The 24,524-nt window shown below is 38.6% G+C and overlaps 1 protein-coding gene and 1 pseudogene across 2 annotated transcripts in view; one reads left to right on the forward strand and one right to left on the reverse strand.

Moving 5' to 3' along the window:
• Nucleotides 1-24,524, forward strand: part of CORIN (corin, serine peptidase) — a 242,760-nt gene that overhangs the window by 123,469 nt on the left and 94,767 nt on the right. For both annotated transcript variants that reach the window (XM_003816014.6, XM_063603826.1), the window contains exon 6: nt 21,799-21,912. In XM_003816014.6, the coding sequence (XP_003816062.5) occupies nt 21,799-21,912 (114 nt within the window). The remainder of the gene's footprint in view (nt 1-21,798; nt 21,913-24,524) is intronic.
• Nucleotides 7,768-8,566, reverse strand: LOC100979475 (large ribosomal subunit protein eL15-like; annotated as a pseudogene).

Genomic DNA, 24,524 nt, shown 5'->3' on the forward strand with positions numbered 1-24,524 from the left:
TGTCACACAGCTTTTCTAGTGCATTGGCAATAGAAAGCAGAAAGATGTGTTGATTTGGAATTATGTCCATCATGTTTCCTCTAGCTAAAAAATCTGTTAACTTCTTCTGGATCAGGGGTCAGCAAACTACAGCCTGTGAGCCAAAAACAGCCTGCAGCCTGTTTTTCTGAATAAAATATTATTGAAACACAACCACACTCATTCTCTTACATATTGCCTGTGGCTGCTTTTGCTCCACATTGGTGTAGTTGAACAGTTGTAACAGAAACTGTATGCATCACAAAGTCTAACAATTTACTATCTGGCCCTTTACAGAAAATGTTTGTCAGTCTCTGTTCTAGGTTAACTCTGAATTGGACATTAGAAAATCATAGTTCCAGTTCTACCTCTAGTTTCTGATTAGCTTTATGACATTGGCCAAGTCATGTTTACTCTCCAGCATTGGTTTCCTCATTTCTGGGATTGGAAGCAGGACTGTGTGATTGATTGCCAGTCTCTTCTAGCTGTAAAATTCCAGAAATCTAATGAATCTTATTTTACCTAAAATAATCTAAAGTAGATTTTTTTTCTTACAGATTAAATTTTGGGTTTGTGTTAATCACTTTTGAGTATATTAGACATACATAGAAATGTCCATACATATTCAAAGATATAAAAATAATACTAAAGTTTGTCTACGTAAGCTCTATATGTGCCAAGTATAAAGGCAGGCACAATACTGTATTTCTTTTAATCTTTAAAATAACTCTGCATCGTGGGTGTGTATGTTCACTTTTTAAAGAGTAAGGTGTTGAGACTCAGAGACAGCTGGTAAGAGGCAGAGCTGGGGCTTGAACCCAGTTCCATTGGTAAAACCCCATGTCCTTTCCACTATAGCAACTGTCTCCTTTCATGAGGTACCTCTATTTTAATTCAGTCATTTGAATATATGGCCACACCTCACTTCTCCAGAGATTGCTACCCAAATTACTCAGAATATAAGTAATTATTAAAAAGCAAAAAAACCAAAAGTGGTTATGATCTAAATAGATGTTCATTTATGCCATTAAAAAAAAAGATTCCCTGAGGCCCTCTTTTGGAGCTTGTTCACTTTTATTTAAAAAAAAACATTAAAAATTTGCTTTTTTGGGTTTCCTAGATCTCTGTAATTAATGGGAAGTAGATTGGAAATGTGGAGGGGTACAGTTACTGGTGCAGGGATATGGGCACTGGTAGAGATCGGGACTGCTGTGATTACATCGTGGAGAAGAGCGACACACTCTAAATAGCAAGAAAGTCTTAGGCAGGTTAGCACGGGGACAAATTCACCCCAGGAGCCTCCATGCAGGGCTGAGAAGTTTTTGCTGTTCACCAAAAGTACCCGGGAGCATTAAGAAAGTGGTTAAAATCAACACACTACATTTCAGAAAGTAGAGAACAGGTTTCCCTTTAACAGAGTTTTAATAAAATCATGAAATAATTTACAACTCTTAAGTAGATAAGCTTCAGTTGTTTGAATGTTTCCCTGCATGGGATATTTTCTTCCTTAAAAATGCTGAGTGGATGAAATACTGCCAAGTCTAAGTTATTTAAGAAATCTTTCCCCAGATGTTCAACTACTTCTTACTTTTCTGTTGTTTGTTACTGTCTTATTCATTATTCACGTTCTGATGACAATGCTCTAGAAATAAATAAGCAATTAACAGTCTGACTTCTTGGCTTCATCTCTTGGCAGATTTTTCTCCACACCTAATTAAGTCTTAAGATTTTTCCGTTATCTCTTTTTATTCCCTATAGCTTTGAAGAAAGTTTTATTGTTTTCTTTCTATTCTTCTAATTTTTTTCAGAGTAGAAGCCCATTTTTCCTCTCAGTTTTTAAAAACTGCCTTACCCTGATCTATGCGTATTATCTACTATAAAGTTAATCCTGTAAAAGCAAAACTTATTTCTTCTATTGTCTTTCGGGGAAACCTTACAGTGATCTCCAGAATGAATCATGCCCACTCTCCACTTTTGGCAGCTCTTCCTTTTATGTTTCTCTCATGTACTGAATTCTTGGTTTCTTCTTTCTGATGCACAGGCATTTCTTTCCTTGGTGATTTCTTAACCCATTACTTCTAATTGACTAGTTTGAGTAATATTTTAACACCTCATGTATTTTTGAGGTAATATTTTATGCAGTTTGTTTTGAAAAGACTTGCTAAAACTTCTTGTGGAAACTAAGAGATTTGTAAACATTTAAGTAATTTATCTCTTATCCCTCTCTGTGTGGCAGTCAGGGGAGGAAGGATTGTTTCCCCAAGCCTGTTGCCATATACTTCCTTAAAATAAATGATGTCAGCCGGGTGCAGTGGCTCACCCCTGAAATCATAGCACTTTGGGAGGCCAAGGAGAGTGGACTGTTTGAGCCCAGGAGTTCAAGACCAGCCTGGGCAACATGGGGAAACCCTGTCTCTACAAAAAATACAAAAATTAACCAGGCATGGTGATGCACACCTGTAGTCCTAACTACTTGGGAAACTGAGGCAGGAGGATCACTTGAGCCTGGGAGGCAGAGTTTGCAGTGAGTGGAGAGTGTCCCACTTAACTCCAGGCTGGGCTACAGAGCGTGATCCTGTCTCAAAATAAAAATAATTAAATGATGTCAATATATATGACATATTATCATATATATCATGATAATGTGTCATATTATGACTATATTATGTTAATTATGACTATATTATGATGCCAGTTTAATAATGTCAGTAATAATAAAAAGATCAAATTGATTAAAAGCTCATTTGGTATCAGATGCTATGCTTAATTGTTAACATATATTATCTCAATTAATCTTCACTACAGTTCTATGATGTAGGTACACAATTCCAGGAAGATTTCAGCTAATAAATTGGCTGCATTTCAAAGTTATATTTACAAATTGGTTATTTCAGATATGAAAGCTGTTTTCTCGTAGAAGCAATGTTGTAGGTACAGCCCTAGGCTGGACTGGATTGCCGAAGTCTGTCACATTTATAGCTAACGTGAGTAAATGAATGCCTTTGTGGGAAAGTGCTTTCAGAGTTCTCATTGTGATGTGAAGAACCCACCCACCTTCTTCCCAGGGACCTTACTCTCATACCAGGGACTTGACCTTATTTTCAGACCTGCTCAATGAATAGATCAACAATGGGAATGAACCCTCTCCAGATTCAAATTATGCAAATACTAAGCTGCCATAACAATAGAGATCCCAAAATAGAGTGGCTTAAATAAAACTTTTTTTTCTCTGTTAAGCAAGAGATCCAAGGTGAGCTTTTCAGTTTGCCAAGTCAGGCTTACCCCATGAAATTATCCAAAGACTTGGGCTCCATCTATTTCTTGCTTCACCAATCCCTAGACTATGGTCTTCACCTGTGTGGTTGCAGCTGGCTGAGCCCTGTATCTGTGTTCCAGCTTGTGGAATGGTACGGAGAGGAAGTACATGGCAGCACGTCTCTTTGAAGGAGGTGAAGTAGAAGAATGACTTGCTCCCATTCTGTTGGAGAGACCTTAGTAACATGGCTGCACCTATCACAAAGGGAACTGGGAAATGTAGTCTTTGGCTGGGTACATGGAGGCATCTTAAACTCCATTACTGTGAAAAACGTGGGGAGTGCATTCTGATGACAACCGGCAGTCCCTGCCACATTATAGTCATGGTTCCCTTGTCTATAGAGTGGCTCCTGCAGGATGGACTTTGGTGGGTGTGGCAGGAGAGATGTGGGTGGAAGATGGGTACAGTGATCAAGGGGTCAGGTTTGAGGGGTACTGGGATGCTGAGACCCCTGCCAGTGGGACTTCTTAGGGGACTTCTCTCAAGCTTTCATCCCACTACCCTCCTTGACATTCTTTTTTCTTCAAAGTCTGAGGGCAGGGCTGCCTTCATGGGTGGGTGACTTCTGCAGGGGCACAGGACCCTACTCTCAGAAGGGATCAGCATTTGGTTTAATGCTCTGTTGTCACTGCCTTAAAATTCTTAATAACTTTATCCTTAAACTTGCATTTTGCAGGTAAGTTTGATGGGTGATAGATCATGCGTGTGAGCAGTGGGGATAGACTAGATGGTATAGCGTGTGCATCAGGGGCACATAGGCAGCATGCATGTGGGATAATTAGCCTGGCTACCCAAAGCCCATGCTTGTGCCACACCTAGTTACAAACAGGACTGGGAAATGGAGTCTTCAGCTGGTAATTACAGGGCAACAAGGTGGCCGGGCCAGTGCCTGGGCACAGATTGGCAACAGCAGAAGCAGCAGGTATGGTAGCAGCGGCCAAGGACAAGCGGGGAAGGAGGAACTCTATAGGGGGGCAGCACTGGTACCCCTGTGAGGCCAGCCTGGCTGTTTGTCCCCAAAGTCCATCTCTGTGGCATCTACACAAATATTAACTCTTTAGCCTGAACCTTGGGACAGAAACTGCTTGGCAACATCAGGAAGTAGACGTTATTAGTAAATTATTACAAAATAAAGTCATACACATGAACATTGCAATAAAGCATTTATCAAGGAATTATTAGAGCTCTTTAAAGATTTTAGAATCTTTGGATTTAAATGCTGAAACATTGCAAAATGAATATCCACAAGCTTAGAAACAAGTTACATTTTACATTCTCAGTGGAAAAGAACGTTATTTTCACGTGAACTTCAGATGGACCAATTATTAATGAGGAAGATAAAATAAAATGAAAATTTCCCTTGAAGTTGAAAATAGAGTTATAGAATGTATAAACAGGCACTTAAAATTATATACAAATCATGAGGCTACTTTCAATTTCTTGTACGATCTCCGCAATTTTCAGCAAATGTCAGAAGAAACATCAAAATGTCATTGTATAAATTTACACTTAAAATTCAGACTTACACAAAACTGACTCATATGAAGAGTTAAGTCTTTCTATTAAAATTGTTCCATGAGACTCAACTCTAGACATACTAAAATTTGTATTTTGAAATAATTTATTGAAATTTATCCCAAATGTTGTCATAGCTTCTAAAATATTCTTAACAGCTCCAGTAACAGTTGCATAAGAAGAAAAATCCTTGTCAAACTTCAAAGTTAACAAAAATTGCTTGCAACCTTGTCTGTGTGTAGAGCTACTAATGCCATTTACAGCTATTCAGAATGAAAATAATTTTGCTACAGTACAATTTTGATGGCCTAAAAAATAAATTTTCAAAACATTGAGTAAGAAAAAAACCTTATAATCAATTGTGATGTCACATTAATAATGTATTGGTATTTATTTTATTTATTATTTTTAAAGGAAAAACATATTTATATTTTAGTATCTTTAAAGCACTTCTGGCCAGGTGCAGTGGTTCATGCCTGTAATTCTAGTACTTTGAGAGGCCGAGATGAGTGAGTCGCTTGAGCTCAGGAGTTTGAGACTAGCCTGGGCAACATGGCAAAACCCATTTTTACAAAAAATACAAAAATTAGCCAGGTGTGGTGGTGGGTGCCTGTCGTCCCAGCTACTTGGGGACTGAGGTAGGAAGATTGCTTGAGCCTGGGAGATCGAGGCTGCAGTGAGCCAAGATTGTGCCACTGCACTCAAGCATGGGCGACAGAGGGAGACCTTGTGTCTAAATAAATAAATAAATAAATAAATAAATAAATAAATAAAGTACTGCAAATTATGTAGCCAGCCCTGGCTGAAGGATTTATCTATCTGTTCAGCTTTCTGCAACTGCCTCTTTGCTGTCTTTTCTGTTTCTGCTGCAGAACAATATGACATCTCCTACCTTATTTTTTGTCCTGAAATATATTGCTCTTTTGAGGTTTCAAAGAGATTTGGGTTGTTAACGACAAATGGAAAGGGAGGGAAGTCAAGGCTAAGCTCCTCCTCAGGCCATTGCCCTCTTCTGTTTCTTGCTCAGCTTTTGCTTCCTGGGAAAGTCACAAGCACTTGTAGCTGATAGCTACAAAAGCACAGGGAACACTTGGTTGAACCAAGGCCTGATGTCAGATTTATTTACATTTTAGAGTATTATTCCCCAGTCTTTTGAACATTCTTATTACAGGAGTAGGATCTAACAGCAGTTCTCCTCCCACTGATCTTGCATGGCCAAGATGGCTGCCACCCTGGCTCCTCGCTGTAGGAGAAATGAGCGAAATAAGACCAGAGCCAAAGATTTCGACTAGAGAAAGATTCCAGGCTGCAGCATTTCTGACAAAGGCAATAGGAGGGAAGAAGAGGGCAGTCAGCAGGTGGGAGAGAAGGCACACTTGCTTGAGTCAGCCATTTGCAGGTGGTTGTTGGTATGGAACCCAGAGGCACATAAAAAATGAATAAGATATTAAGGCACCTGTGGTAGGGAGAATAATGACCCCCCCAAAGATGTCCATGTCCTAAATCCTGGGACCTGTAATTAGGTTATGTGGCAATGGAAATTGAAGTTGAAGATGGAAATAAGGGTGCTCCTCATCTGACCTTCAAATAGGGGAATTCTGAATTATCTCATTAGGCTCAATGCAGTCACAAGCATCTTTAAAAAGGTAGGCAGAAGAGGAGAGTCAGAGAAGGAGATGTGATGACAGCCCTAAGATCAAACAACTGCCATGTTACTGGCTTTGAAGACAAAGGGGATCCATGTGCCAAGAAATGAGGGATGCCTCTAGAAGACAGCTTTGCCAACACCTTGATTTTATCCCAGTGAGACCCCTGTTGGACTTTTGACTTCCAGGATTGTGGGAGAATAAATTTCTGTCGTTTTCAGCCACCCAATTTGTGGCAAATTTTTATGGCAGCAATAGGAAACTAATACGGCCCTCTTGAGCATTGATATTTATTAACAGCATGAACTCTGGAGTCAAACTGCTTAGATTCTGATATGTAGCTCCACCACCTATTAGCTATTTTATGGGGAAAGTAACTGGAGCTTTAGTTTCATCCTCTAGTCAACGAGGTTATCACCTCTTGAATGTGTTCTACGGAAAAATGAAGGTAAAGTCTTTAAGACGTATACTGTGAAGAGAAAGCACCAGATAAGTATTAGCTTTAAAAGGATCATGGATGCCTGGCTCTTAGCATGGCAAAGGACTTCCCTCCACTCTTACTCCCTTGTAATTTACTACTCCCCTCTTCTTTAGCCCCTGCTAACCCCACACTGACCCCTGGTCCTGTAGGGTCAGTACATACCCAGGTATATTCTCACCAGGGCCCCATTCTTTAGATGCCACCCTTTCCTATTTTCTCATCTAAAGTCTTTTAAAAAGTAGAAATAAAGAAGATGAATATATTAAGTGCTATCTGCTGAGGTATTAATCACTGATAATGGCTTCATCTCTTAAGGTCCTGTAGTTTTGCCATGTCCAGGACTGTGCCTTTTGTGGAGAGCCTCTGGAAATCTTGGTTAGTTGCAAGATAGAGGAGTCCTTAGGAATTGGCTTTTAATTGAGGACTTTTGGCTTAAGTTAAACGAGTGGGATTCACAGTGAGGAATTTCAGCTGGGAAATATTTTAAGCAGAGAGACCTCCCAGGATTCCTTCGAATTATACCACATTTTATGAAGTTTTTGGCCTCCTGTTCTGTCTACTTTTAAGCAGTCTTGAAATGACTGTCACAAAATTTTCATAGGATAGTTGCTGAGAAAAGTTGGTAGTTTTCTTTTTTTCTCTTCTTTTAAGAATTTATTAAGCCTATTATACCACGCCGTATGTTTTATACACTAACATATAACTCCCTAATAAGATAAAGCAAAGATAAAAAAGTTTATCTTATTAGAAACAAGATACACCACCACTTATTGTCTTCAAACATTATTGCACTTTAACTTTCTTAATTTGACAAAGCATTCAAGAAACATCTGCAGACTAGTTTTAACAGACAAATAACACCTGTAAGCAGACATGACTGTCCTAAATTGTTTATTAGGTATGAATTTTACAAACTTTACTTGTATTAGCGGTAACGGTGGAGCTGGAGAGTATTGCGCCTTCTCCAAGCTGCCCGGCGAGAACCACAAATAGTGTGGTGGAACTTATGGCCCTTTCCAAGGCCACGGCTCTTTCGGCCTGCAGATGTCAGCCCACGCATCTCCCTGTGCTTGTGGACTGGTTTGGTGATCCATGGGGTGTCAGGATTTCTTCTGATAGCTTTATGGAATGGATCAATGAGGATAACCTCAAAAAATTTGTATGTGGAATCTTCACCAACCCAGTAAGAATTCAGGACTCCCAGAGCCCCACGGTGGCGTCCAGCTCGCTCCTCCGCAACGGACTGAAGGCTTCGAGCAAAATTTTAGCTGGTTAACACCATGATGGACAGGCTTGCCGTAAGTTGCACCCTTAGGAACTGGGCGTTTTCGGCCACCACGGCGAACACAAATCCTATGTATAACGTAACCTTGCTTGGCCTTGTAGCCCAGTTGGCGCGCTTTATCAGGCCGGGTGGGGCGGGGAGCCCTGTGAAGAGCAGAGAGCTGGCGGTACTGCCAGCAGCGGACCCTCAGAAGAAAGCGCGTGACATCAGACTGCTTCTTTCTCCATAGCTCCTGGATATACTTGTATGCACCCATCTTGGCTTACCTGATGGCTGCCGCCAGACGGAAAGGCAAAAGTTGGTAGTTTTCTTGAAAGTCCATAGAGTAGAGCAGTTTAGAGCTTATGATACCAACAAATTTCGGAGGAACTTTTCTACAGCTGTGAAGAATTTCAGTTCAATCTGGATACCACGGTTAGAAATTCTAACAGGGATTTGTAATGAGATTATCTTGTAATGAGATCACCTGCTGAAAAATCCATTCAGCATCCACAGAAATGTACAAATTACAGTTGTAAAAATGTATAAAAAGCCATTTGAAACAAAACTGGCTGAGTAAAAACTGAATTTCTGAAGTTATTGTTTATTATGAGAATGTAAAAAGCAAATTCTAAAATAAATGCACAAAGAACATAGTTATTGGTTTATGAGGATTCATATTTTTGTGTTGGCATGTAAATGCAAAATGATTTTTAAAAGAGCTATGATTTTGTTTTAAAATAAATACTGAAAACACATGAAATAGGATGGTTTTCAAATACTGTTACACACGGGGACACTTCACAAATATTTTACGGGCCGTGTGCTTGAGTTTATGATGTGGTCTCCCTCTTGTGGTAGGTGTTAAGAAAGGTACTGGCTTCAAAGCAGTTAATAAATTTCTTTCCCTTTTGCTGAAATTTGAATCTGGAAAGCATTTTGAGAGGTCAGGCTACGTATTTTTCATTTTGACTATGGCTTTTGGGAAGCTTGATTATTTTAACAAAAATCAACCAATTGATCAATCTGTCTCCTCCGCCTATGGCCACATAGAAATCAGTTTTGACTATTAGGAAATCTGACCTAGTTTCTCTATCTTGTGGCCTGTTTTTGGTGTATTGTGGCCAGAATGTATCTCTTAATTTTGGCAGTAGTATTTTCCATCTGCTTTAGAAAGGCTCTAGGTGAATGCAAAGTTTATTTAGTTCATGCTCTACACTTGTCACTCTTCTGGGTCCTTCAGCCACAGCAAGAAACCAAACAGGTAAAATTCACTGCCCTCACAGAGTTTTTGTTCTATCACAAATATAAGCATGGTTTATGAAGACATAAACCATAAAGACTGACATGTTAGACTTCACGTTTGCAAAACTTTCATGTAGCTGAAGAAGCTATAGATTTAAAAGACAAATACATGAAACACTGGGAGAAAATAATTGCAACACAAGGAGCTCTGATAAACCAGTCAGGGGGAAAAAAAAGCAATAGAAATGTGTGCAAACAGTAGGAGTAGGCATAAACTGTGAAGGGCTTTCACTTACCTTAAGTAATCATTGGTAGAAGTGGGATTTCATTATTTCAGATTTACTCAGTCGCAATCACAAGCCAAGTATGCCCTTCAGAAAAGATATCTCTTAGCTGAAATCCACTGGGTCGCCATGCCTCTCACCAGTTGAGGGGATCAGGCTGAATTCTTCCCTGTGTGTGCCTCACAGCGACTACGTGCTGAGTATGGCTGCCATCGTGTGATATGGCTTGGGAACTGCACGTGTCCTACCCTTTTGTCAAGTGGAAAAAAATGAACCTTCTCTCAGAAGTATCACCTGTATTCTGAGTTCAGCCCCTCCTCCCACACCCTCCACCACTGACGTATCTTCATGTTATGAAACCTCTCGGGGTTAAGCATAATCAGTTGATCAATAGCGTGTTTTTAGAGGAGACTCTGTATCTGCTCAAATTGCAGCAATGAGAGTTCATAGGAATAGGAGCACAGTTTTTGACTTCCCGTTATCTGCTCAATGCATTCCCTCTTTATGGATAAAGTAGACCATTCTCTGCTTGACTCAGGGCTAATCTTAAGGCCAGATATTTTCTGTACATTTCTTCCCCTGTAGTCTCTCCTGAAACTTCAACCTCTTTGAACCTCTTACCCCTTATTGCCCTGGCTCATTCTGTCCCCTTGATTGGATGGCTATAGATTGTTCACAGGGGCCATCATTCCTGTTTACCAGTATAAAAGAACATGTGAGTCCTGTGAAGATTCTGGAAACATTTTAGCAGTTTTTCTCCCCTCCCTGCTGAGTGCTTGGATGTTGTGTAACCAATCCTCTAGACTTAGCAAATTGGGAGCTATGACTCTGGAATGCGAGTTAATTAAATTGTGCTTGTATTTAGATTTACGCAAGGTTAATTTTTTTTTCCCCTGTTAGGTTTAGTCTGTGTGGCTTTGTTATATGCAATCCTGGTAACTAGGGATACTGAGAGAGATTTTATGTAGTGTGCTGTGAAAGGCATGCGGTAGTAGAAAAGCGGAGGAGCCTGGGAGAAAGAATCCAGAGACCTCTGTGTTCCACCAGCGTGTAAATCATTTAACAGGACACAAACGATTAAACAGTGAAAATCAACTTTCCTGAAGCAATTGACTTCCTTTTCTGTTTATGAGCCAAAGAGAAGTTAGTATTAAATAATTCTGTTCCTAGATGTTGTTGTATTAATGCCTGTGTGTGTTGATCACTTGAGACCACTTTCTCCTCCAGTTATCTGGGTTGTTTCAAAGAACCCAGGTGCCCCTACCTTCCAAGTCTAAGTAGGTATGCTATATCCATAAGTTTGGGGGTTAGGGCCTCAGCTTAACTGCAGGTTAACCCTTTAAGCAAAAGGCGTTTTTCAATAGTTTGAGATGGCCATCTTTCAGAGGTGAGTTGTACACTTCCCAGCCTTAGTAAACAGAACATACTGGGCCTTACCTGATTTGGTGCTCGGCACTTTATGTCCATTACTGATTAATATACTCAGAGACAATCCCAAAGTAGGTGGGATTCGGGTAAGGAAACTGAAGCTCAGAAAAGTTAAGTAATTCGCCAAAGCAGCGCAGATAGTGTAAGTTTAAATACCAATCTCTGCTTTTCTACAAGATTACCTTTATTTTGCTATCTCAGGTCATGATTGTGAATAGTTTCTTTTCTGGTCTGTAGATTCAGTATTAGTGTGGATATCAGGGTGTTTATTAACTCATTTCCTCACCATTAACTTTTTTCTCTTAATTATGGTAGTGTTCAGAATGGAAGTTATCTGATTATTCTGGGGTAGTTTAAGCATGAAGGGTCAGATGTTCAGAAGTAGCTAGGTTTTCCCAATTCTACCTTGACCCAGTGAATATGTGCTGTCACTACCGGCTGCTGCATGGGAGCTGGTGGGTGGGGTTTATGTGGTGAGTGAAGGGAATGGAGAGTATAGGAGGGGCTCCAGCGGAGTGCTGACCTAGGGCTTCAGAATCTTGGCATCCAACCGCTGGTTATCCAATCCGGAAGATAGTTGAGGTCCTACAGTACCAATATCCTGAAGATCAGTGGATTTTTAAAAATGCTAATGCTGAGAAATACCTAATGTAGATGACGGGTTGCTGGGTGCAGCACACCACCATGGCATGTGTATACCTATGTAACAAACCTGCACGTTCTGCACATGTATCCCAGAACTTAAAGTATAGTAAAAAAAAGAAAAAAAAAGAATACTAATGCTTTGAAATAGTCAAGTTATGGTAATCAACAATAGAGAGTAGGTAGGAAAGTGATGCAATACATTCTTCATGGGATTGGAAGTGAATTTTTAGACATTAGGGTAGAACCGTAATCTGTTTTTGAAAGATATTTTTCAGTTCTTTTCACTGTAAATTTGAAAGAAGTATGTTTTTTTTTCTATTTCTGGTTCTCAGGATACATAATATTGTAAAGTGATAGGCAATTTATTTTAGCTTTTAAATAGCCAATACATAAAATGGACTAAAAGAAACTGTGATTAAAAATAAGTTTGGTTAGAGTTGAAATGAAGTCCACAAATTGTTAACTTGTAAAATGAAATTTGTTCAATTTGTACAGTATAGCCCAACAAATAAGAAAAATACCATGGGATGGCTCTTCAAACTGATTATTTTTCTTTGTTTATGTTTGTCCTAAGTCTTTCCATAAACGTTGTGACTGAGTTACACATTTAAAAAAGGTCTAGAAAAAATACTAATATATATATAGCTTTTCAGATACTACCATATGTATGCAAGAGACTATTTTCTTTCCAAATAAAATATATCTCCTTTATTTTTCTTAGATTTATATGCAATCATTTAACTCTTTTATAGAAACCATCCTGTATTTGTTTAAAATTTGTCAGAAGTAGTTTATATGTTGTTCCATTGCTATCATTTTATGATTCATAGTGAATAAATGCAAAATGTCACTTGAAACAGCCTTATAATTGGAGAAAGTCTCAAAAATATATTAAAGTATTATTAAACACAATTTTTTAAAGAAACTAAGTGTTTATTTCCTAAAACAAATTCAGAAGGTAGCACCTCCCAAGAAACCTAAATGAGAAATTATCTTTGAATTTAGAAACATCTGTTTGTCTCATTGAGAGGCAGATAATAAGCAAAAAAGTTTAAAAATTGTCCATGTTTTTTAGAAATTTGAAATTATGTTACTGCACTTCTGTTCAGGAAATGATAAATAACAGAATCATGATGTACATCTTGTTTTCCAATGATTAAAAAAAAATGCTTCCAGGTCATATTTAGGACTTCTCCCTCACCCCTCCCTCCCTCCCTTCCTTCCTTCCTTCCAAAATTGAAATGTAATTAAGATTCTTTAGATTTCTGCTTGGCCGTCAGTTTCTGTCAGTCTCTGATCATAAAGCTTAGCTTCCTGCTTTTTACTCTGCCTTTTAAAAAAAACTTTCTACTTTGTTTAATTAGATTTAAAATCTACTGGGTAGGATTTTTTACTGTGACTGTACTTGAAATGTTGAATGATGACATGGAAATGCTTTCTAAATTCTATTTACATTCTCTCTCCTATCAAAGTGCCACCAGTTACAGATCTATTCTGTTGTTTCTTGACAATGTTTTAGAAAATGTTATGATGACTAATTTTTTTTATAGAGTAATAGCTCTTCCATCATGCTATCAGGCAGGCAATAAGTATACTTAGCTCTTATTTTTAGGAATTTAAGCTGAAGGCCAGATGGCAAAGTTTTCATTGAATCAAAGCATAGCTTTATTTCAAAGGAAAAAAATGAACCAATGAGTTGACTTAATTTCAGGAGTTGTTTGGGATTTTCTCTGAACATTTGTTTGACAGAGACAGTTTCTCACTAATTAAAAGATATATAAATGACACCAAGGGACGTTGAATGAAAGAGTTGTATTGTTGTCAAGGGGCTGATTTTACCTTGTCTTTGCAGCAAGGTGAAGCCTACAGCCCATAAAAGAAGACGTCACCATGACATTGCCTTTTTTAGAATATTGATGTTAAGAGCTCCTTAAGTGCATTTATTCAGCAGGCATTTACCAACCACCTATCATATGCTACTTTTCAACAAAAATGTGTAAGTTAAAAGGTACTAATGGAGACCTTTGCATTCTCAGTAATGAAGGAAACATCAGTATAATAGCACCATCTACTAAGAAGACAAAACAAAAAAAAGTGTGTTTTCATCTCTGCAGCCTCCGGAAAGGGAAAGCAGCATTGAGGAGGGAAGGACTGAGCAGAGATTGTGTTGGGTCACCCAGGTTGAGTGGCATGGAGAGAAATGTCTGGAGGGTGGAGGAGGAAGCAGGGGGATGTAGGATGGCCTTCCCATTATATAGCAGAGACCAGTGCTCACGTGCTTGTAGAAGAGGCTGGACCTCCAAAAGGAATGGCTGTGTGGGGCAGCCAGGAAAGCTGGACCCTGGGGACCATGGCCCTGTACCCTGGCTTGGCACAGACACAATGGCGCGTTCTGTCTAGCACTCACTTGAGGACTTAGAGGCCATGAGCCTCTGGCAGTTCTCTGAGGAATGAAAGCTAGAAGTCCTTCCTTCGTTCTTCCGGGTTCCATGTAAGCCCCTTGCATCCTTGTACCATCCTAAGGAGGGAGAGATCCCTGCAAAATATGCCTGAAAGATCTTTCTCATCAGCTTTTTGAGTGGGGAAGTATGAATTTACTTTAAGAAAATATTGTGGCTTTTCTTGTACCCTGATGTAACAGCGTTGAATCCACACACTGTACACCTTCAAGCAGGGCTATTCTGAGCTCATTTGTGGGTCCAGGTGTCACTTCTTACTCTGAGTCTTCATGTTCTATACCTTTCCTGAGTCCCCCTCTACCCCTAAAAGTCACTCATTCTATGTTTCATTTCTCAAGTCTAAGTACAATGAAAAGCTAATGATAACATAAAGCTAAACAGTCTATAATTACATTCAGAACTAAGTGTTCAACTGAACAGAAAATCTTAAGGGTGAAGGAGTTTTCAAACTTGTTTTTGACAACAAAAGCCCATTTTCAAAGAACATTTTCCATGGACTCATGTGTATAAAGCAGCCAGCAGTAGAGCTCTTTGGTTGAAATGGAGTAGGAAACTGAATACACCCCTTTAATCCATGATGTGGCCCCAAAGCCCCTTTCCTTGCTAACCTAGAGTTCTTCTAAAACCTACCATTTTAACCCAAAGTGTGGGTAATGTGGGTGTCAGGGGTGGAATGTTAGACACATCATCGCAGGCCAGTGGGGAAGATTATTTTCCGTAGAAGGGCCATCTGTTGTCCTACTAAGAGCAAATGCCACTCATAAACCAGATGTGTCTGCAGGCTTGAGTGAGCATCACACTATAACACAAAGGGATTTTTATTCCTGCATCAGTAGTTTATTCTCCTAGCAATGTAAATAATAAGTTGTAAGATATTCATTGCCATTGAGAGCCAATAAATAGGAACGATCATTTAGTCATGCTCCATAGACACCTCATATTCTCAGTCTTCATTTATTTATCCAACAGATATCTAACTTGCACGTATAATGTGTCAGTTCTATTCTAGACTCAGGGTATAGCAGTAAGAAAAACTGATAAAATGCCTTTCTTCAAGGAAATTGCATTCTAGAAGGGAGAGAGAGACAATCAGCAAACAGAAATCTTCTGTGAATATAAATTATGTGAGCTATAATAAAACAGTTTTTTTAAAGAAGACTGCAATTTTGATGGTCTTGGGCACTGGCACTATTAGGAGTGGTTAGTGTAGTGCCTGCCCTGCATTTAATAGATGTCTAAGAAGAGAGTGAGAAGGATTGCTTAGCTTGGAACACAGATACTTCTGAGGAAGCCACATTTAATGATGGGATTAGAGGGACAGAAAGACATAGATTGAATTCATTTTTAGATTGTAAGTATATTCTTGATGTGGATGATACTCTGTTTTCAAAAGAAAGTTTGAAATTTCCCAAGCTCCTAGATATTCAAGGATGGTCATTGTTTATTTGACCTGAGCCAACCTATAGTCAGAAGTTAGTACTGTCAGTCATATATTGCCTAACGATGGGTATACATTCTAAGAAGTGTGTTGGTAGGTGATTTCATCATGTGCAAACATCAGAGTGTACTTACACGAACCTAGATGTAGAGCCTACTACACGTCCAGGCTATGCAGTCTAGCCTATGGCTTTTAGGCTACAAATCTATACAGTATGTTACTGTACTGAATACTCTAGGCAGTTGTAATACAATAAGCATTTGTGTATGTAAACATATCTGCACATAGAAAAGGTACAGTAAAAATTTGGTATTGTAATCCTATGGGGCCACTGTTGTATATGTAGTCCATTGTTAAGAAAAATGTTGTTACGTGGTACATGACTTGTACATCCAGCATCCACTCATGTCGCAGTACCTCCACAGCTACTCAATAAATAGACTCCCAGCTGCTATCCCTACTTCTTCCCTTGTCCCCCTAGAGTCTATTTCCAACACAATAGGCAGAGCAATCCTTTAAGAATTTCAGTCAGATCATGCCACTCTTTACCGAAAACCATGTAATGACTCTTGTGTTAAAGTTACAAAGTCCTTACAAAGGCCTGCAGAGCCTTGTGTGTTTGGACCCTCCCTTCTGCTTGGCCTCATTCTTGTGCTTGGTCCCTGCTCATGCTACTCTAGCCACACAGGTCTTTTTGCTGATCCTGACACCTGCCGGGCAGACTCTTGCCGGAGGAACTTTGCACTAGCTCTTCCTTGAATCTTCCTGAGACTCCCTCACCTCTTTCAAGTTGTTGCTCAAATGTCAGGTTTGAGTGAGGCCTGCCCTGGCACCCTAATTAATATTGGGTGCCAATATTAATAATATTGATGTTATTACCCCACTCCTATACCCTATACCTCCCTTACCCTGCAGTACTCTCTTCTTCATAGCATTTATTAACATCTTGTGTGTTATATAAGAATTTTAAAATTATGCTTATTGATATAGTTTGTCATTCTAGAGTATAAGCTTCCCAAGGCAAGGGAGCTATTCTGTATTCAAAAATACATAATACAGAATAGTATTAATTATTCTATAATAATTAATTATTATAGAATATACAGAATAATAGTTATTCTGTAATAATACAGAATGTTAAAGAAATGAGTGCATAAATCAGAGGGCAACACAAGCCTTGCAGATGGAGGAAGGCATGTGTTATATCTCCAGTTCCTCATGAAATAACTTAAAATACGTCATTAGATATTTCTATTTTCCAAAAAATGGAAATACTGTACTTCTAATGGAGACTCAGCCACCTTTTCAAATTTCTCTCTCCCCCAGCACAGTGCCCAGCAGCACCAGCTCCCCTTTCTCCTCATGGGAATTCTCACTCCTCTTATTTTTTATTTTCATTTTTATTTTATTTTATTTTTTGAGACAGAGTCTCCCTCTGTTGCCTAGGCTGGAGCACAGTGGCATGATCTTGGCTCACTGCAACCTCCGCCTCCCAGGTTCAAGCGATTGATTCTCCTGCCTCGCCTCCTGAGTAGCTGCGATTACAGGTACATGTCTCCATGCCCAGCTAATTTTTGTATTTTTATTAGAGATGGGGTTTCACCATGTTGGCCAGGCTGGTCTTGAACCCCTGACCTCAGGCGATCTGCCCGCCTCGGCCTTCCAAAATGCTGGGATTACAGGCATGCGGCACTGCACCTGGCCCCTCACTCCTTTTGTACTCAGAGCTTCCAGACCCTCATCCATACCTACTGAAAATATCTTAATTTCAGCAGAATGAAGGGCCTTCCATCTAATATGACTCACCTCCTCAGAAGGCAGGGTAAAGTCCATGTTGGGTTGGTTGAGCACACCCTTAGATTTTCTCTCCCCTTTCTCACCTGTTGTCTTTTACCCCAATCCTTTTACCAATCTATTGTGCCTACAGATACAGTGCTCTCCCCAAAAAGTATTCTTGTATCAGCCGCTGAAAGATTACACTCAGTCTTTTTCATCTAATGACATAACCTTGTAAAAGGTAAGGGCAATAGTGGTTTATAGTACTTGATTTCGAGCAGCATGGAGAATGCAGCGCTGATAGGCTCTCAGCACGGGCCCATGTGATGTGCAGAGCTGTGTCAGCTTTCTCTTCCGAGGTGGAGTTGAAACTGAGCTTTTGACTTTCAGCAAGGACTCAAAGACAGGGCAAGTAAGGGCACCATACAGTTCGTGGCGGGCTGGTGGATAATTTTTGAAAAGGACTCTAAAAGTTAACAACCAGAATAATGAGAGCATTTGCCAATAATATTGATACACAGACAGAGAGAGCCTAGGAAGCTGGAAGCAATTGCAGAAAATCTCAAGGTGATTTCAGGCTAGGGATTATTATTTTAGCAGTCTGTTGTCAGAGACAAGAATACTAAAAAGAGCTGATCATCCTTTGGGTATGTACTCTTCAAGATCCATGTCATTCTGAAGTCCAGGGGATCCATAATTGTCCCCATCATCTGGACATGTAAACTAGCTTTTTAGGCAGTATAACTTCATATACTGCTATTTTTGCAGTAGTATTAATTAACTGTCCCATGTGTAATGGAAGTCAGCTTTGGCAGTGAAGTATCTTTACTTGGTAAAATTATCTTCATCAGATGATGATCAATAGAATATATGCTCTATTTGGGGATTTTTTTTGTTTTCTTCTCTGCTGTATTACCAGAGGCTAGAATAGTACTTTGCACATAGTAGACACTCAGTAAATATATATTCAATGAATGAATGAATGTTCCAGTTATCAATCTGCCATTGATTTAAATTCCAACATATACCTCTTAGAATTATAGTTAGTGGAAATAGTTTCAAGATTGTATAGCATGACTTCTCATGGAATCTCCCTTTGTCATCCTAAGGGGCCACTCAAAAGTCTGTTGGAAAATGATTGTTATAAGACAGTGATATTTATGGTAGAAAAATCTCTACAGAAACCTGATAAGAGCTCTCTCAGGGTGTTCAAAAAAAGTAGAACTGACATGGAATGTCATCTCATCTGGATCCAATTCACTGCAAGACAGACATTTGTCTTTTGTTTAGAGAGAAAAAGACAATGTTGAAGTTTTACTCAAACCTAGTGCCCTTAAACTGGCCGAGTATCAGCCGACTACACTATTGCACAAGTACCAGGAACAGGGGAGTGGGTGTGGCATGGAGGATTGGGCCTAGATCATAGACCTTGGGATTTGGGGTGTTTTTCATCTTTCCTTAATTATGTGGCTTTGGCCCATTTCAATGTTGACCTCATGACACTTCATTTCCTTCATTTGTAAACTACCAAATAAAATATGTTTGTAGTACTTTAATAATTGAACAGTTTTATACAAGTAAAGTGGAAATTCTGAATACAGGTTAAGAAGAAATCAAACAGAAAGATTATACAAAAGTTATTCTAGTTTTATAAAAGTAATATTAACTACCAAAACTGTGAACTTTCAAAAAAGAACAAGAATACAGTAACAATTTATGATACCCTAAAACCAAGGACAGCCACACTTCCAGATGAGGAACCACACAAAAGAAGTCAGTTTCTGCTGAATCAGCCAAGACAGGGGATATCAATAATCAAAACAATGCAAGCTGTGCTGGGTTTTAAATTTGATCCAGATTTGAGATGACCATATGCAAGAAATGGCTTTACTGGAGTCAAATAAGTAGGGTCTTAAAGATAAAATCTAGAGGTTAGGAGCTATTGAATCTTGAGCTTTCAGTTCCATTTCCTGAGGAATCATCGGAGCCATAGGTGGGGAATGCAATAATTCTTGTGAGGCATTGCAGCTGCTAAAATGCAGACATATGGAATTTTTGCACTCTCTAGTATAATACAGAAACAATCTCACAATAAGATAAACCCTCCTTTAAAACTTTCTCTTAAACCCAGAGAGAGGATATTGTACAGACTGGATAGGTAAAATCTTAGTATTTTGGTTTTTCATTTTTAGATCTGGTTTTCTATGAATCGTTTAGGAGTCTGTATTTGTAGCTATAGGAGTGCACTCCTGTGCGGAATCTTCTGACACCATACTAAACATGTTGGATATTTTGGCAGTTGAAATCCATAGATGTAATTTGTATTGATACTGAAATTATGGACTATAATGGAAAACTGGGCTTTTGTTGTTGATATTGTGAAGATGTTACATGAAGTAGCATCATAAGAAACTTACCAGATCAACTAATGCTTAATGTTCAATGAGTTGAAATGCTGATTTCCTTGATAGCATTGGGAAATAATTCATTAATTTTGTTTTTTTCTGCTTTATGGCAATATATTGTTCTATTAGGGATTTAGGTAACTTTTTCCATTGAATCGAGAACCTCCTGAGTGCCAGCCACTGGCTGGGTCCCAGGAACATGGGTGGGAAATATATTAATCGAGAACCTCCTGAGTGCCAGGCACTCCGCTGGGTCCTAGGAACATGATGGGAACTATAACAGACATGGGCTTCATTGACTGGAGCTTTCAGCCTGTACTTTTCTCTATTTCTATTGCTGAGTTAAAATGTTCCATATTCCTGGATTCCCTGTAACTAGTCAACAAGGTTCATCTTATCAAGGAATACATACTGCAGGGAATGGTGGCAGTGACCAGGCAACTGACCACACAGTCAACACACACACACACACACACACAAACACACACACACACACACACAAGCTTTGGTGGAAGGTGAGAGAGAGACAGAAGGAGATTTTTGAAGGTTCTACTTAACTTTTTTTTATCTGAAACTAGAGCTCATAAAAAAGTTATTTTTTTTCCCAGCTAAAAAGATAAAACATCATCATTGTAAGAAAATTTGTAAAATGCAGAATACAATACAGTAAAAAGTAAACTTACTTTAATCCTAATACCAAAGATAATATACCTCTCCCGATGCCAAACTGTATTTTGTTTTCTAGGACCAGTTGGTGTTTTCTCATCTAAAGTAGCTTGAACTTTGTCCTAGGACATTAAGTATTTTCTACAATGTAGTTTTCAATGGCTGTAACAGTATTCCTCATTATGGTGGTATCAAAATTTATTTAACTAGCCCCTGAATATTGCATAGTGGTTATTTCATAGTTTCCTCATTTTAAACAATGATGGTATGAATATCATTAAACATAAAACATAAATTCATAATGATTTCCTTTTTGTGAAGTCTAAGAAATAAGATGATTCCTGAGTCAAAGATTATGCACACTTAAAAGGCATTTGATGCACATTACCAAATATTTTTTATCTTAACATCCACTTTGTTGAGCTGACTTATCCTTTTATTAATGGTCTTCCTGAAAAATTTTGTATCTTTTTGTCTTAAATTTATTGTCTACTGTAATTTTGAAGCAGTGGAATACTTATTGCATTTTGAAGAGAAAAAGAACACCAAAATATTAAAAGCAAAAATATAAAAATGTCACTGTGTTAAGGAAAAAGAAATGAAAATTTTATTAGTGAATGCCATTTCCCGTTCCTTATGCCAAAATAGATGCTGACATTTTAACTGGCATTTTCATTAAGGCAAGTAAATACATTTCAAATACAGGGCACTGGGTCTCTATGCTATGTTCAAACACACAGTAAATGGATATTTACTGACTCTGTTTTTACTGGAACTTTCTCTGTGGTACATAGAGTAGCTTTTTAGAAAGGTAGACTTTTTAAATGTTGGTTCAATTAGTAGCACTTTACTTGGACATAATTTTCAATTATTTAGAAAGATACACCCATTGGGTATTCTCCCCACATAAATTGTGCAAATGATGAAGCTACCCTCTTGCTCTCTGAACATGGATGCCTCACTCTGCAAGCCCACTGGTGAACTATCTCCTGCTTTCCTCAGACAAGCAATCACTCTTTGTATTATTTCCAGGTAATTTTTCAATTAATGTGCTAGGATGCCAAAGAAAAATTGATGACAATAAAACTGAGGGAATTTGGAAACAAATCTGTTGAATAGCAAAAGAAGATTTTCTATGTATTTATTTTTTGTAATCTTAAAAGAAAAAAAACCCATCTTATTCTGACATTATTTCCTGCCCTTTTTTTTTAGTGCTCTGTGGAAGGGGTGAGAACTTTCTGTGTGCCAGTGGAATCTGCATCCCCAGGAAACTGCAATGTAATGGCTACAACGACTGTGATGACTGGAGTGACGAGGCTCATTGCAGTATGTGACAAGCTGTTTAGGGTTTGTCTGAGTGGACAGGGATTCTCAAATCCTGACAATCATCAGCATTTGTGTAGACTGCTTTTTGTTTGCCTTTCTAAAGCGAGCAAACGTGTTTATCTTCCCCCAGAATGACAGCAGCATGTTTGCACACCTTTCAAAGGCATGGTTTATTAGGAGCTCAACAGGTAGAGGCTGCATTGGAACAGATGAGGGATTGCAGCGTTTTTGCACAAAGTGGTTTAAATTGGGAGAAGGCTTTGGTTTATTTTGATTGGGTGAGAATTTTCATTTTTGTTTATGAGTATAAAGGTCAATTTTTTTTTAAAAAAGGACATTTTTATAGCAACATTTTCACCCTAATGATTCTTAACTTTCATGACACAGTAAATACAAAGCCTCTTGTTTTTTTTTTATGCTTCTTCCAAACCTGGAGATAGTCAATGGCACTAACTGTTTAAAATCCACTAATCAGTAGATTCAGCCTTATGTGTCCTCAATTTATTCCCCATTGATTGATTAGTCATTTTGACTGAATTGGCCAGTGGTTTGTCCAATATAGATTCAGATTTCAAGTTGTTTTGCACTTACAAACTGGAAAGAAGGGGAAAACCATCCTGAAGAAGTACATTGTAATAAACAAAGCTAGTGTCCTATTTGTTCACCCCTAGTAGGTTAAAAAAAGAAAACAATTACACTGAGTAATCTGTATTCAAAACAGAAGTATCTCCAATTAGAACACTATATGCAAGAGTTCTAATTGTTCTTTAAGGGTTATATAAACAGCCACAGTTAGTATGGCAAGAGCTGTGTTTCACTCCTTACGGGAATTGCCAAGATGTAATAAGTGCTTGAGAATACGGATCTTAATCAAAAAATTCTTCTGGTCTGTTTGCCAAATGGACCAACTCATCTTTCATCTGATGGGCTAGGACGCTCCTTTGTCCTGCTGAATAGCAGAACTACTGAATGGCAGTTTATCATGGTAACATTTCAGGTCAGTGTTTCCCAAACTGATGTTTCATATAGTATCTGAGTCTGGAATAATGCTTGAAAAAAAAAACTTTGGGAAATACTATCAGATCTACTTCTTAGAGGGTTAGAATACACATTTGTATATTAGAGGTTCTGAGAAATTCTGTAGTTTTAAAAAAAGACATTTGCCTAACTTTTTATTTCATCAGAATTATTTCTCATGTGAATCTTCACCTTTATTTATTCATTTATTCATGCATTTTTTATTCTGCCTACTATCTAGCATCCCGTGGAACTTCAATTATGCCACGCATATTTCAGGAAACATTCTTTTCAGTAAGACATTTGTGTTTTACGACTTGGAATTTTCTTTTCAAAACAACACATGACACACAATTTTACATAAAAACATTTTTGTAGGCTGTGTATTTACACTGGGAAGTGTTGCTGTGGGCTTAGCAGAAGATGCTGTGCAAAGCAGCCAAAATAGGGAACTTTAAATAATTCAATGTAACGATATCCAATTTATGGGAATTTGGTAGAATCTCTAGCTATTCTCCCATTGTGGCCCACGTTATGGCATTGTTCAAATTCTGCATGTGCCTGTATCTCCTGTGGTGGGCCAACTATGGTTTTTATCATATGTTCCTCAATAGTACTGAGCATTGCACTCCAAACCCTGTAAGTGCTTTCTGCTGCATTTGTTAACATTAAATTTGAAGGGGCTAATTTTCCTTGTCAACAACGTGTTACTGTTCTGCAAGGCATTTGCCAATGTCTGAGGAGCTGAAGCATTTATTAAGGAAAATAGATATGGCCCTTTCCCATGAACATATCACAAAAATGATCTTTTGGTCCGTTGGGGAAATACATCCCTTCAGAAAACTTCTGTATGAAAACACAGACATTGAAGGCTTCTTATGCAATTGTTTTTGACCTTACAAGGACATCTGCTTTTGAGCTTTAAGGTTGAATGCTTGTGGTGTTTCAGCATGAGTGTTTATGGAGGGTGCCATACTCCTTTTGTCACCACCCTGTGGTGAAGGAATAGTGTAAGTCTGAATTAGGCCTTGGATGTGAATCAGAGTGAATGCAACCCACAGATACTCATGAGAGGAGAAGGAAGTTTTGCTGTGCGTTCTCAGTGAGGAACAGAAGAAAATGCCTAGTTCCTAAGGTTCTCGCAAGTAGGCAAGAAGGAGGACTGTCAGAGGAGATTATGCTTCTATGGATTAGATGCAAAAATGATCTCTAGCTAAGCACTTGCCTGCTTTTATAAAACATGGGTCATATTAGGTGGCCTGTGTAGTTCATTGAGTTATTAATTTCCTTTTTAGTCAGGTTCAAAGGAAGGGAGAAAAGGGACTTATTATTTGTGAGTTACCTCATAAACTATGCTAGAAGCATTTACCTACATGCTTTGATTTAATTATCAGCATAGGAAGTGTTATCTACCACCTTTTGTACAGGTGCAGAGACAGAGCTTAGGGCAATGAATAAATTTGCCCATGATTCACTAAATTTGAACCCAGTCTTAAATGGTTCAAAATCTAATGCTTTTTCTTTCAGCTCATCTGCCTTTGACTTGTCCTTGTCCATAAAAAAGTTCAGATTTAGTGAGATTATACTCTGATCAT

This window comes from Pan paniscus, chromosome 3 (genome assembly GCF_029289425.2).
Source record: "Pan paniscus chromosome 3, NHGRI_mPanPan1-v2.0_pri, whole genome shotgun sequence".
NCBI lineage: Eukaryota > Metazoa > Chordata > Mammalia > Primates > Hominidae > Pan > Pan paniscus.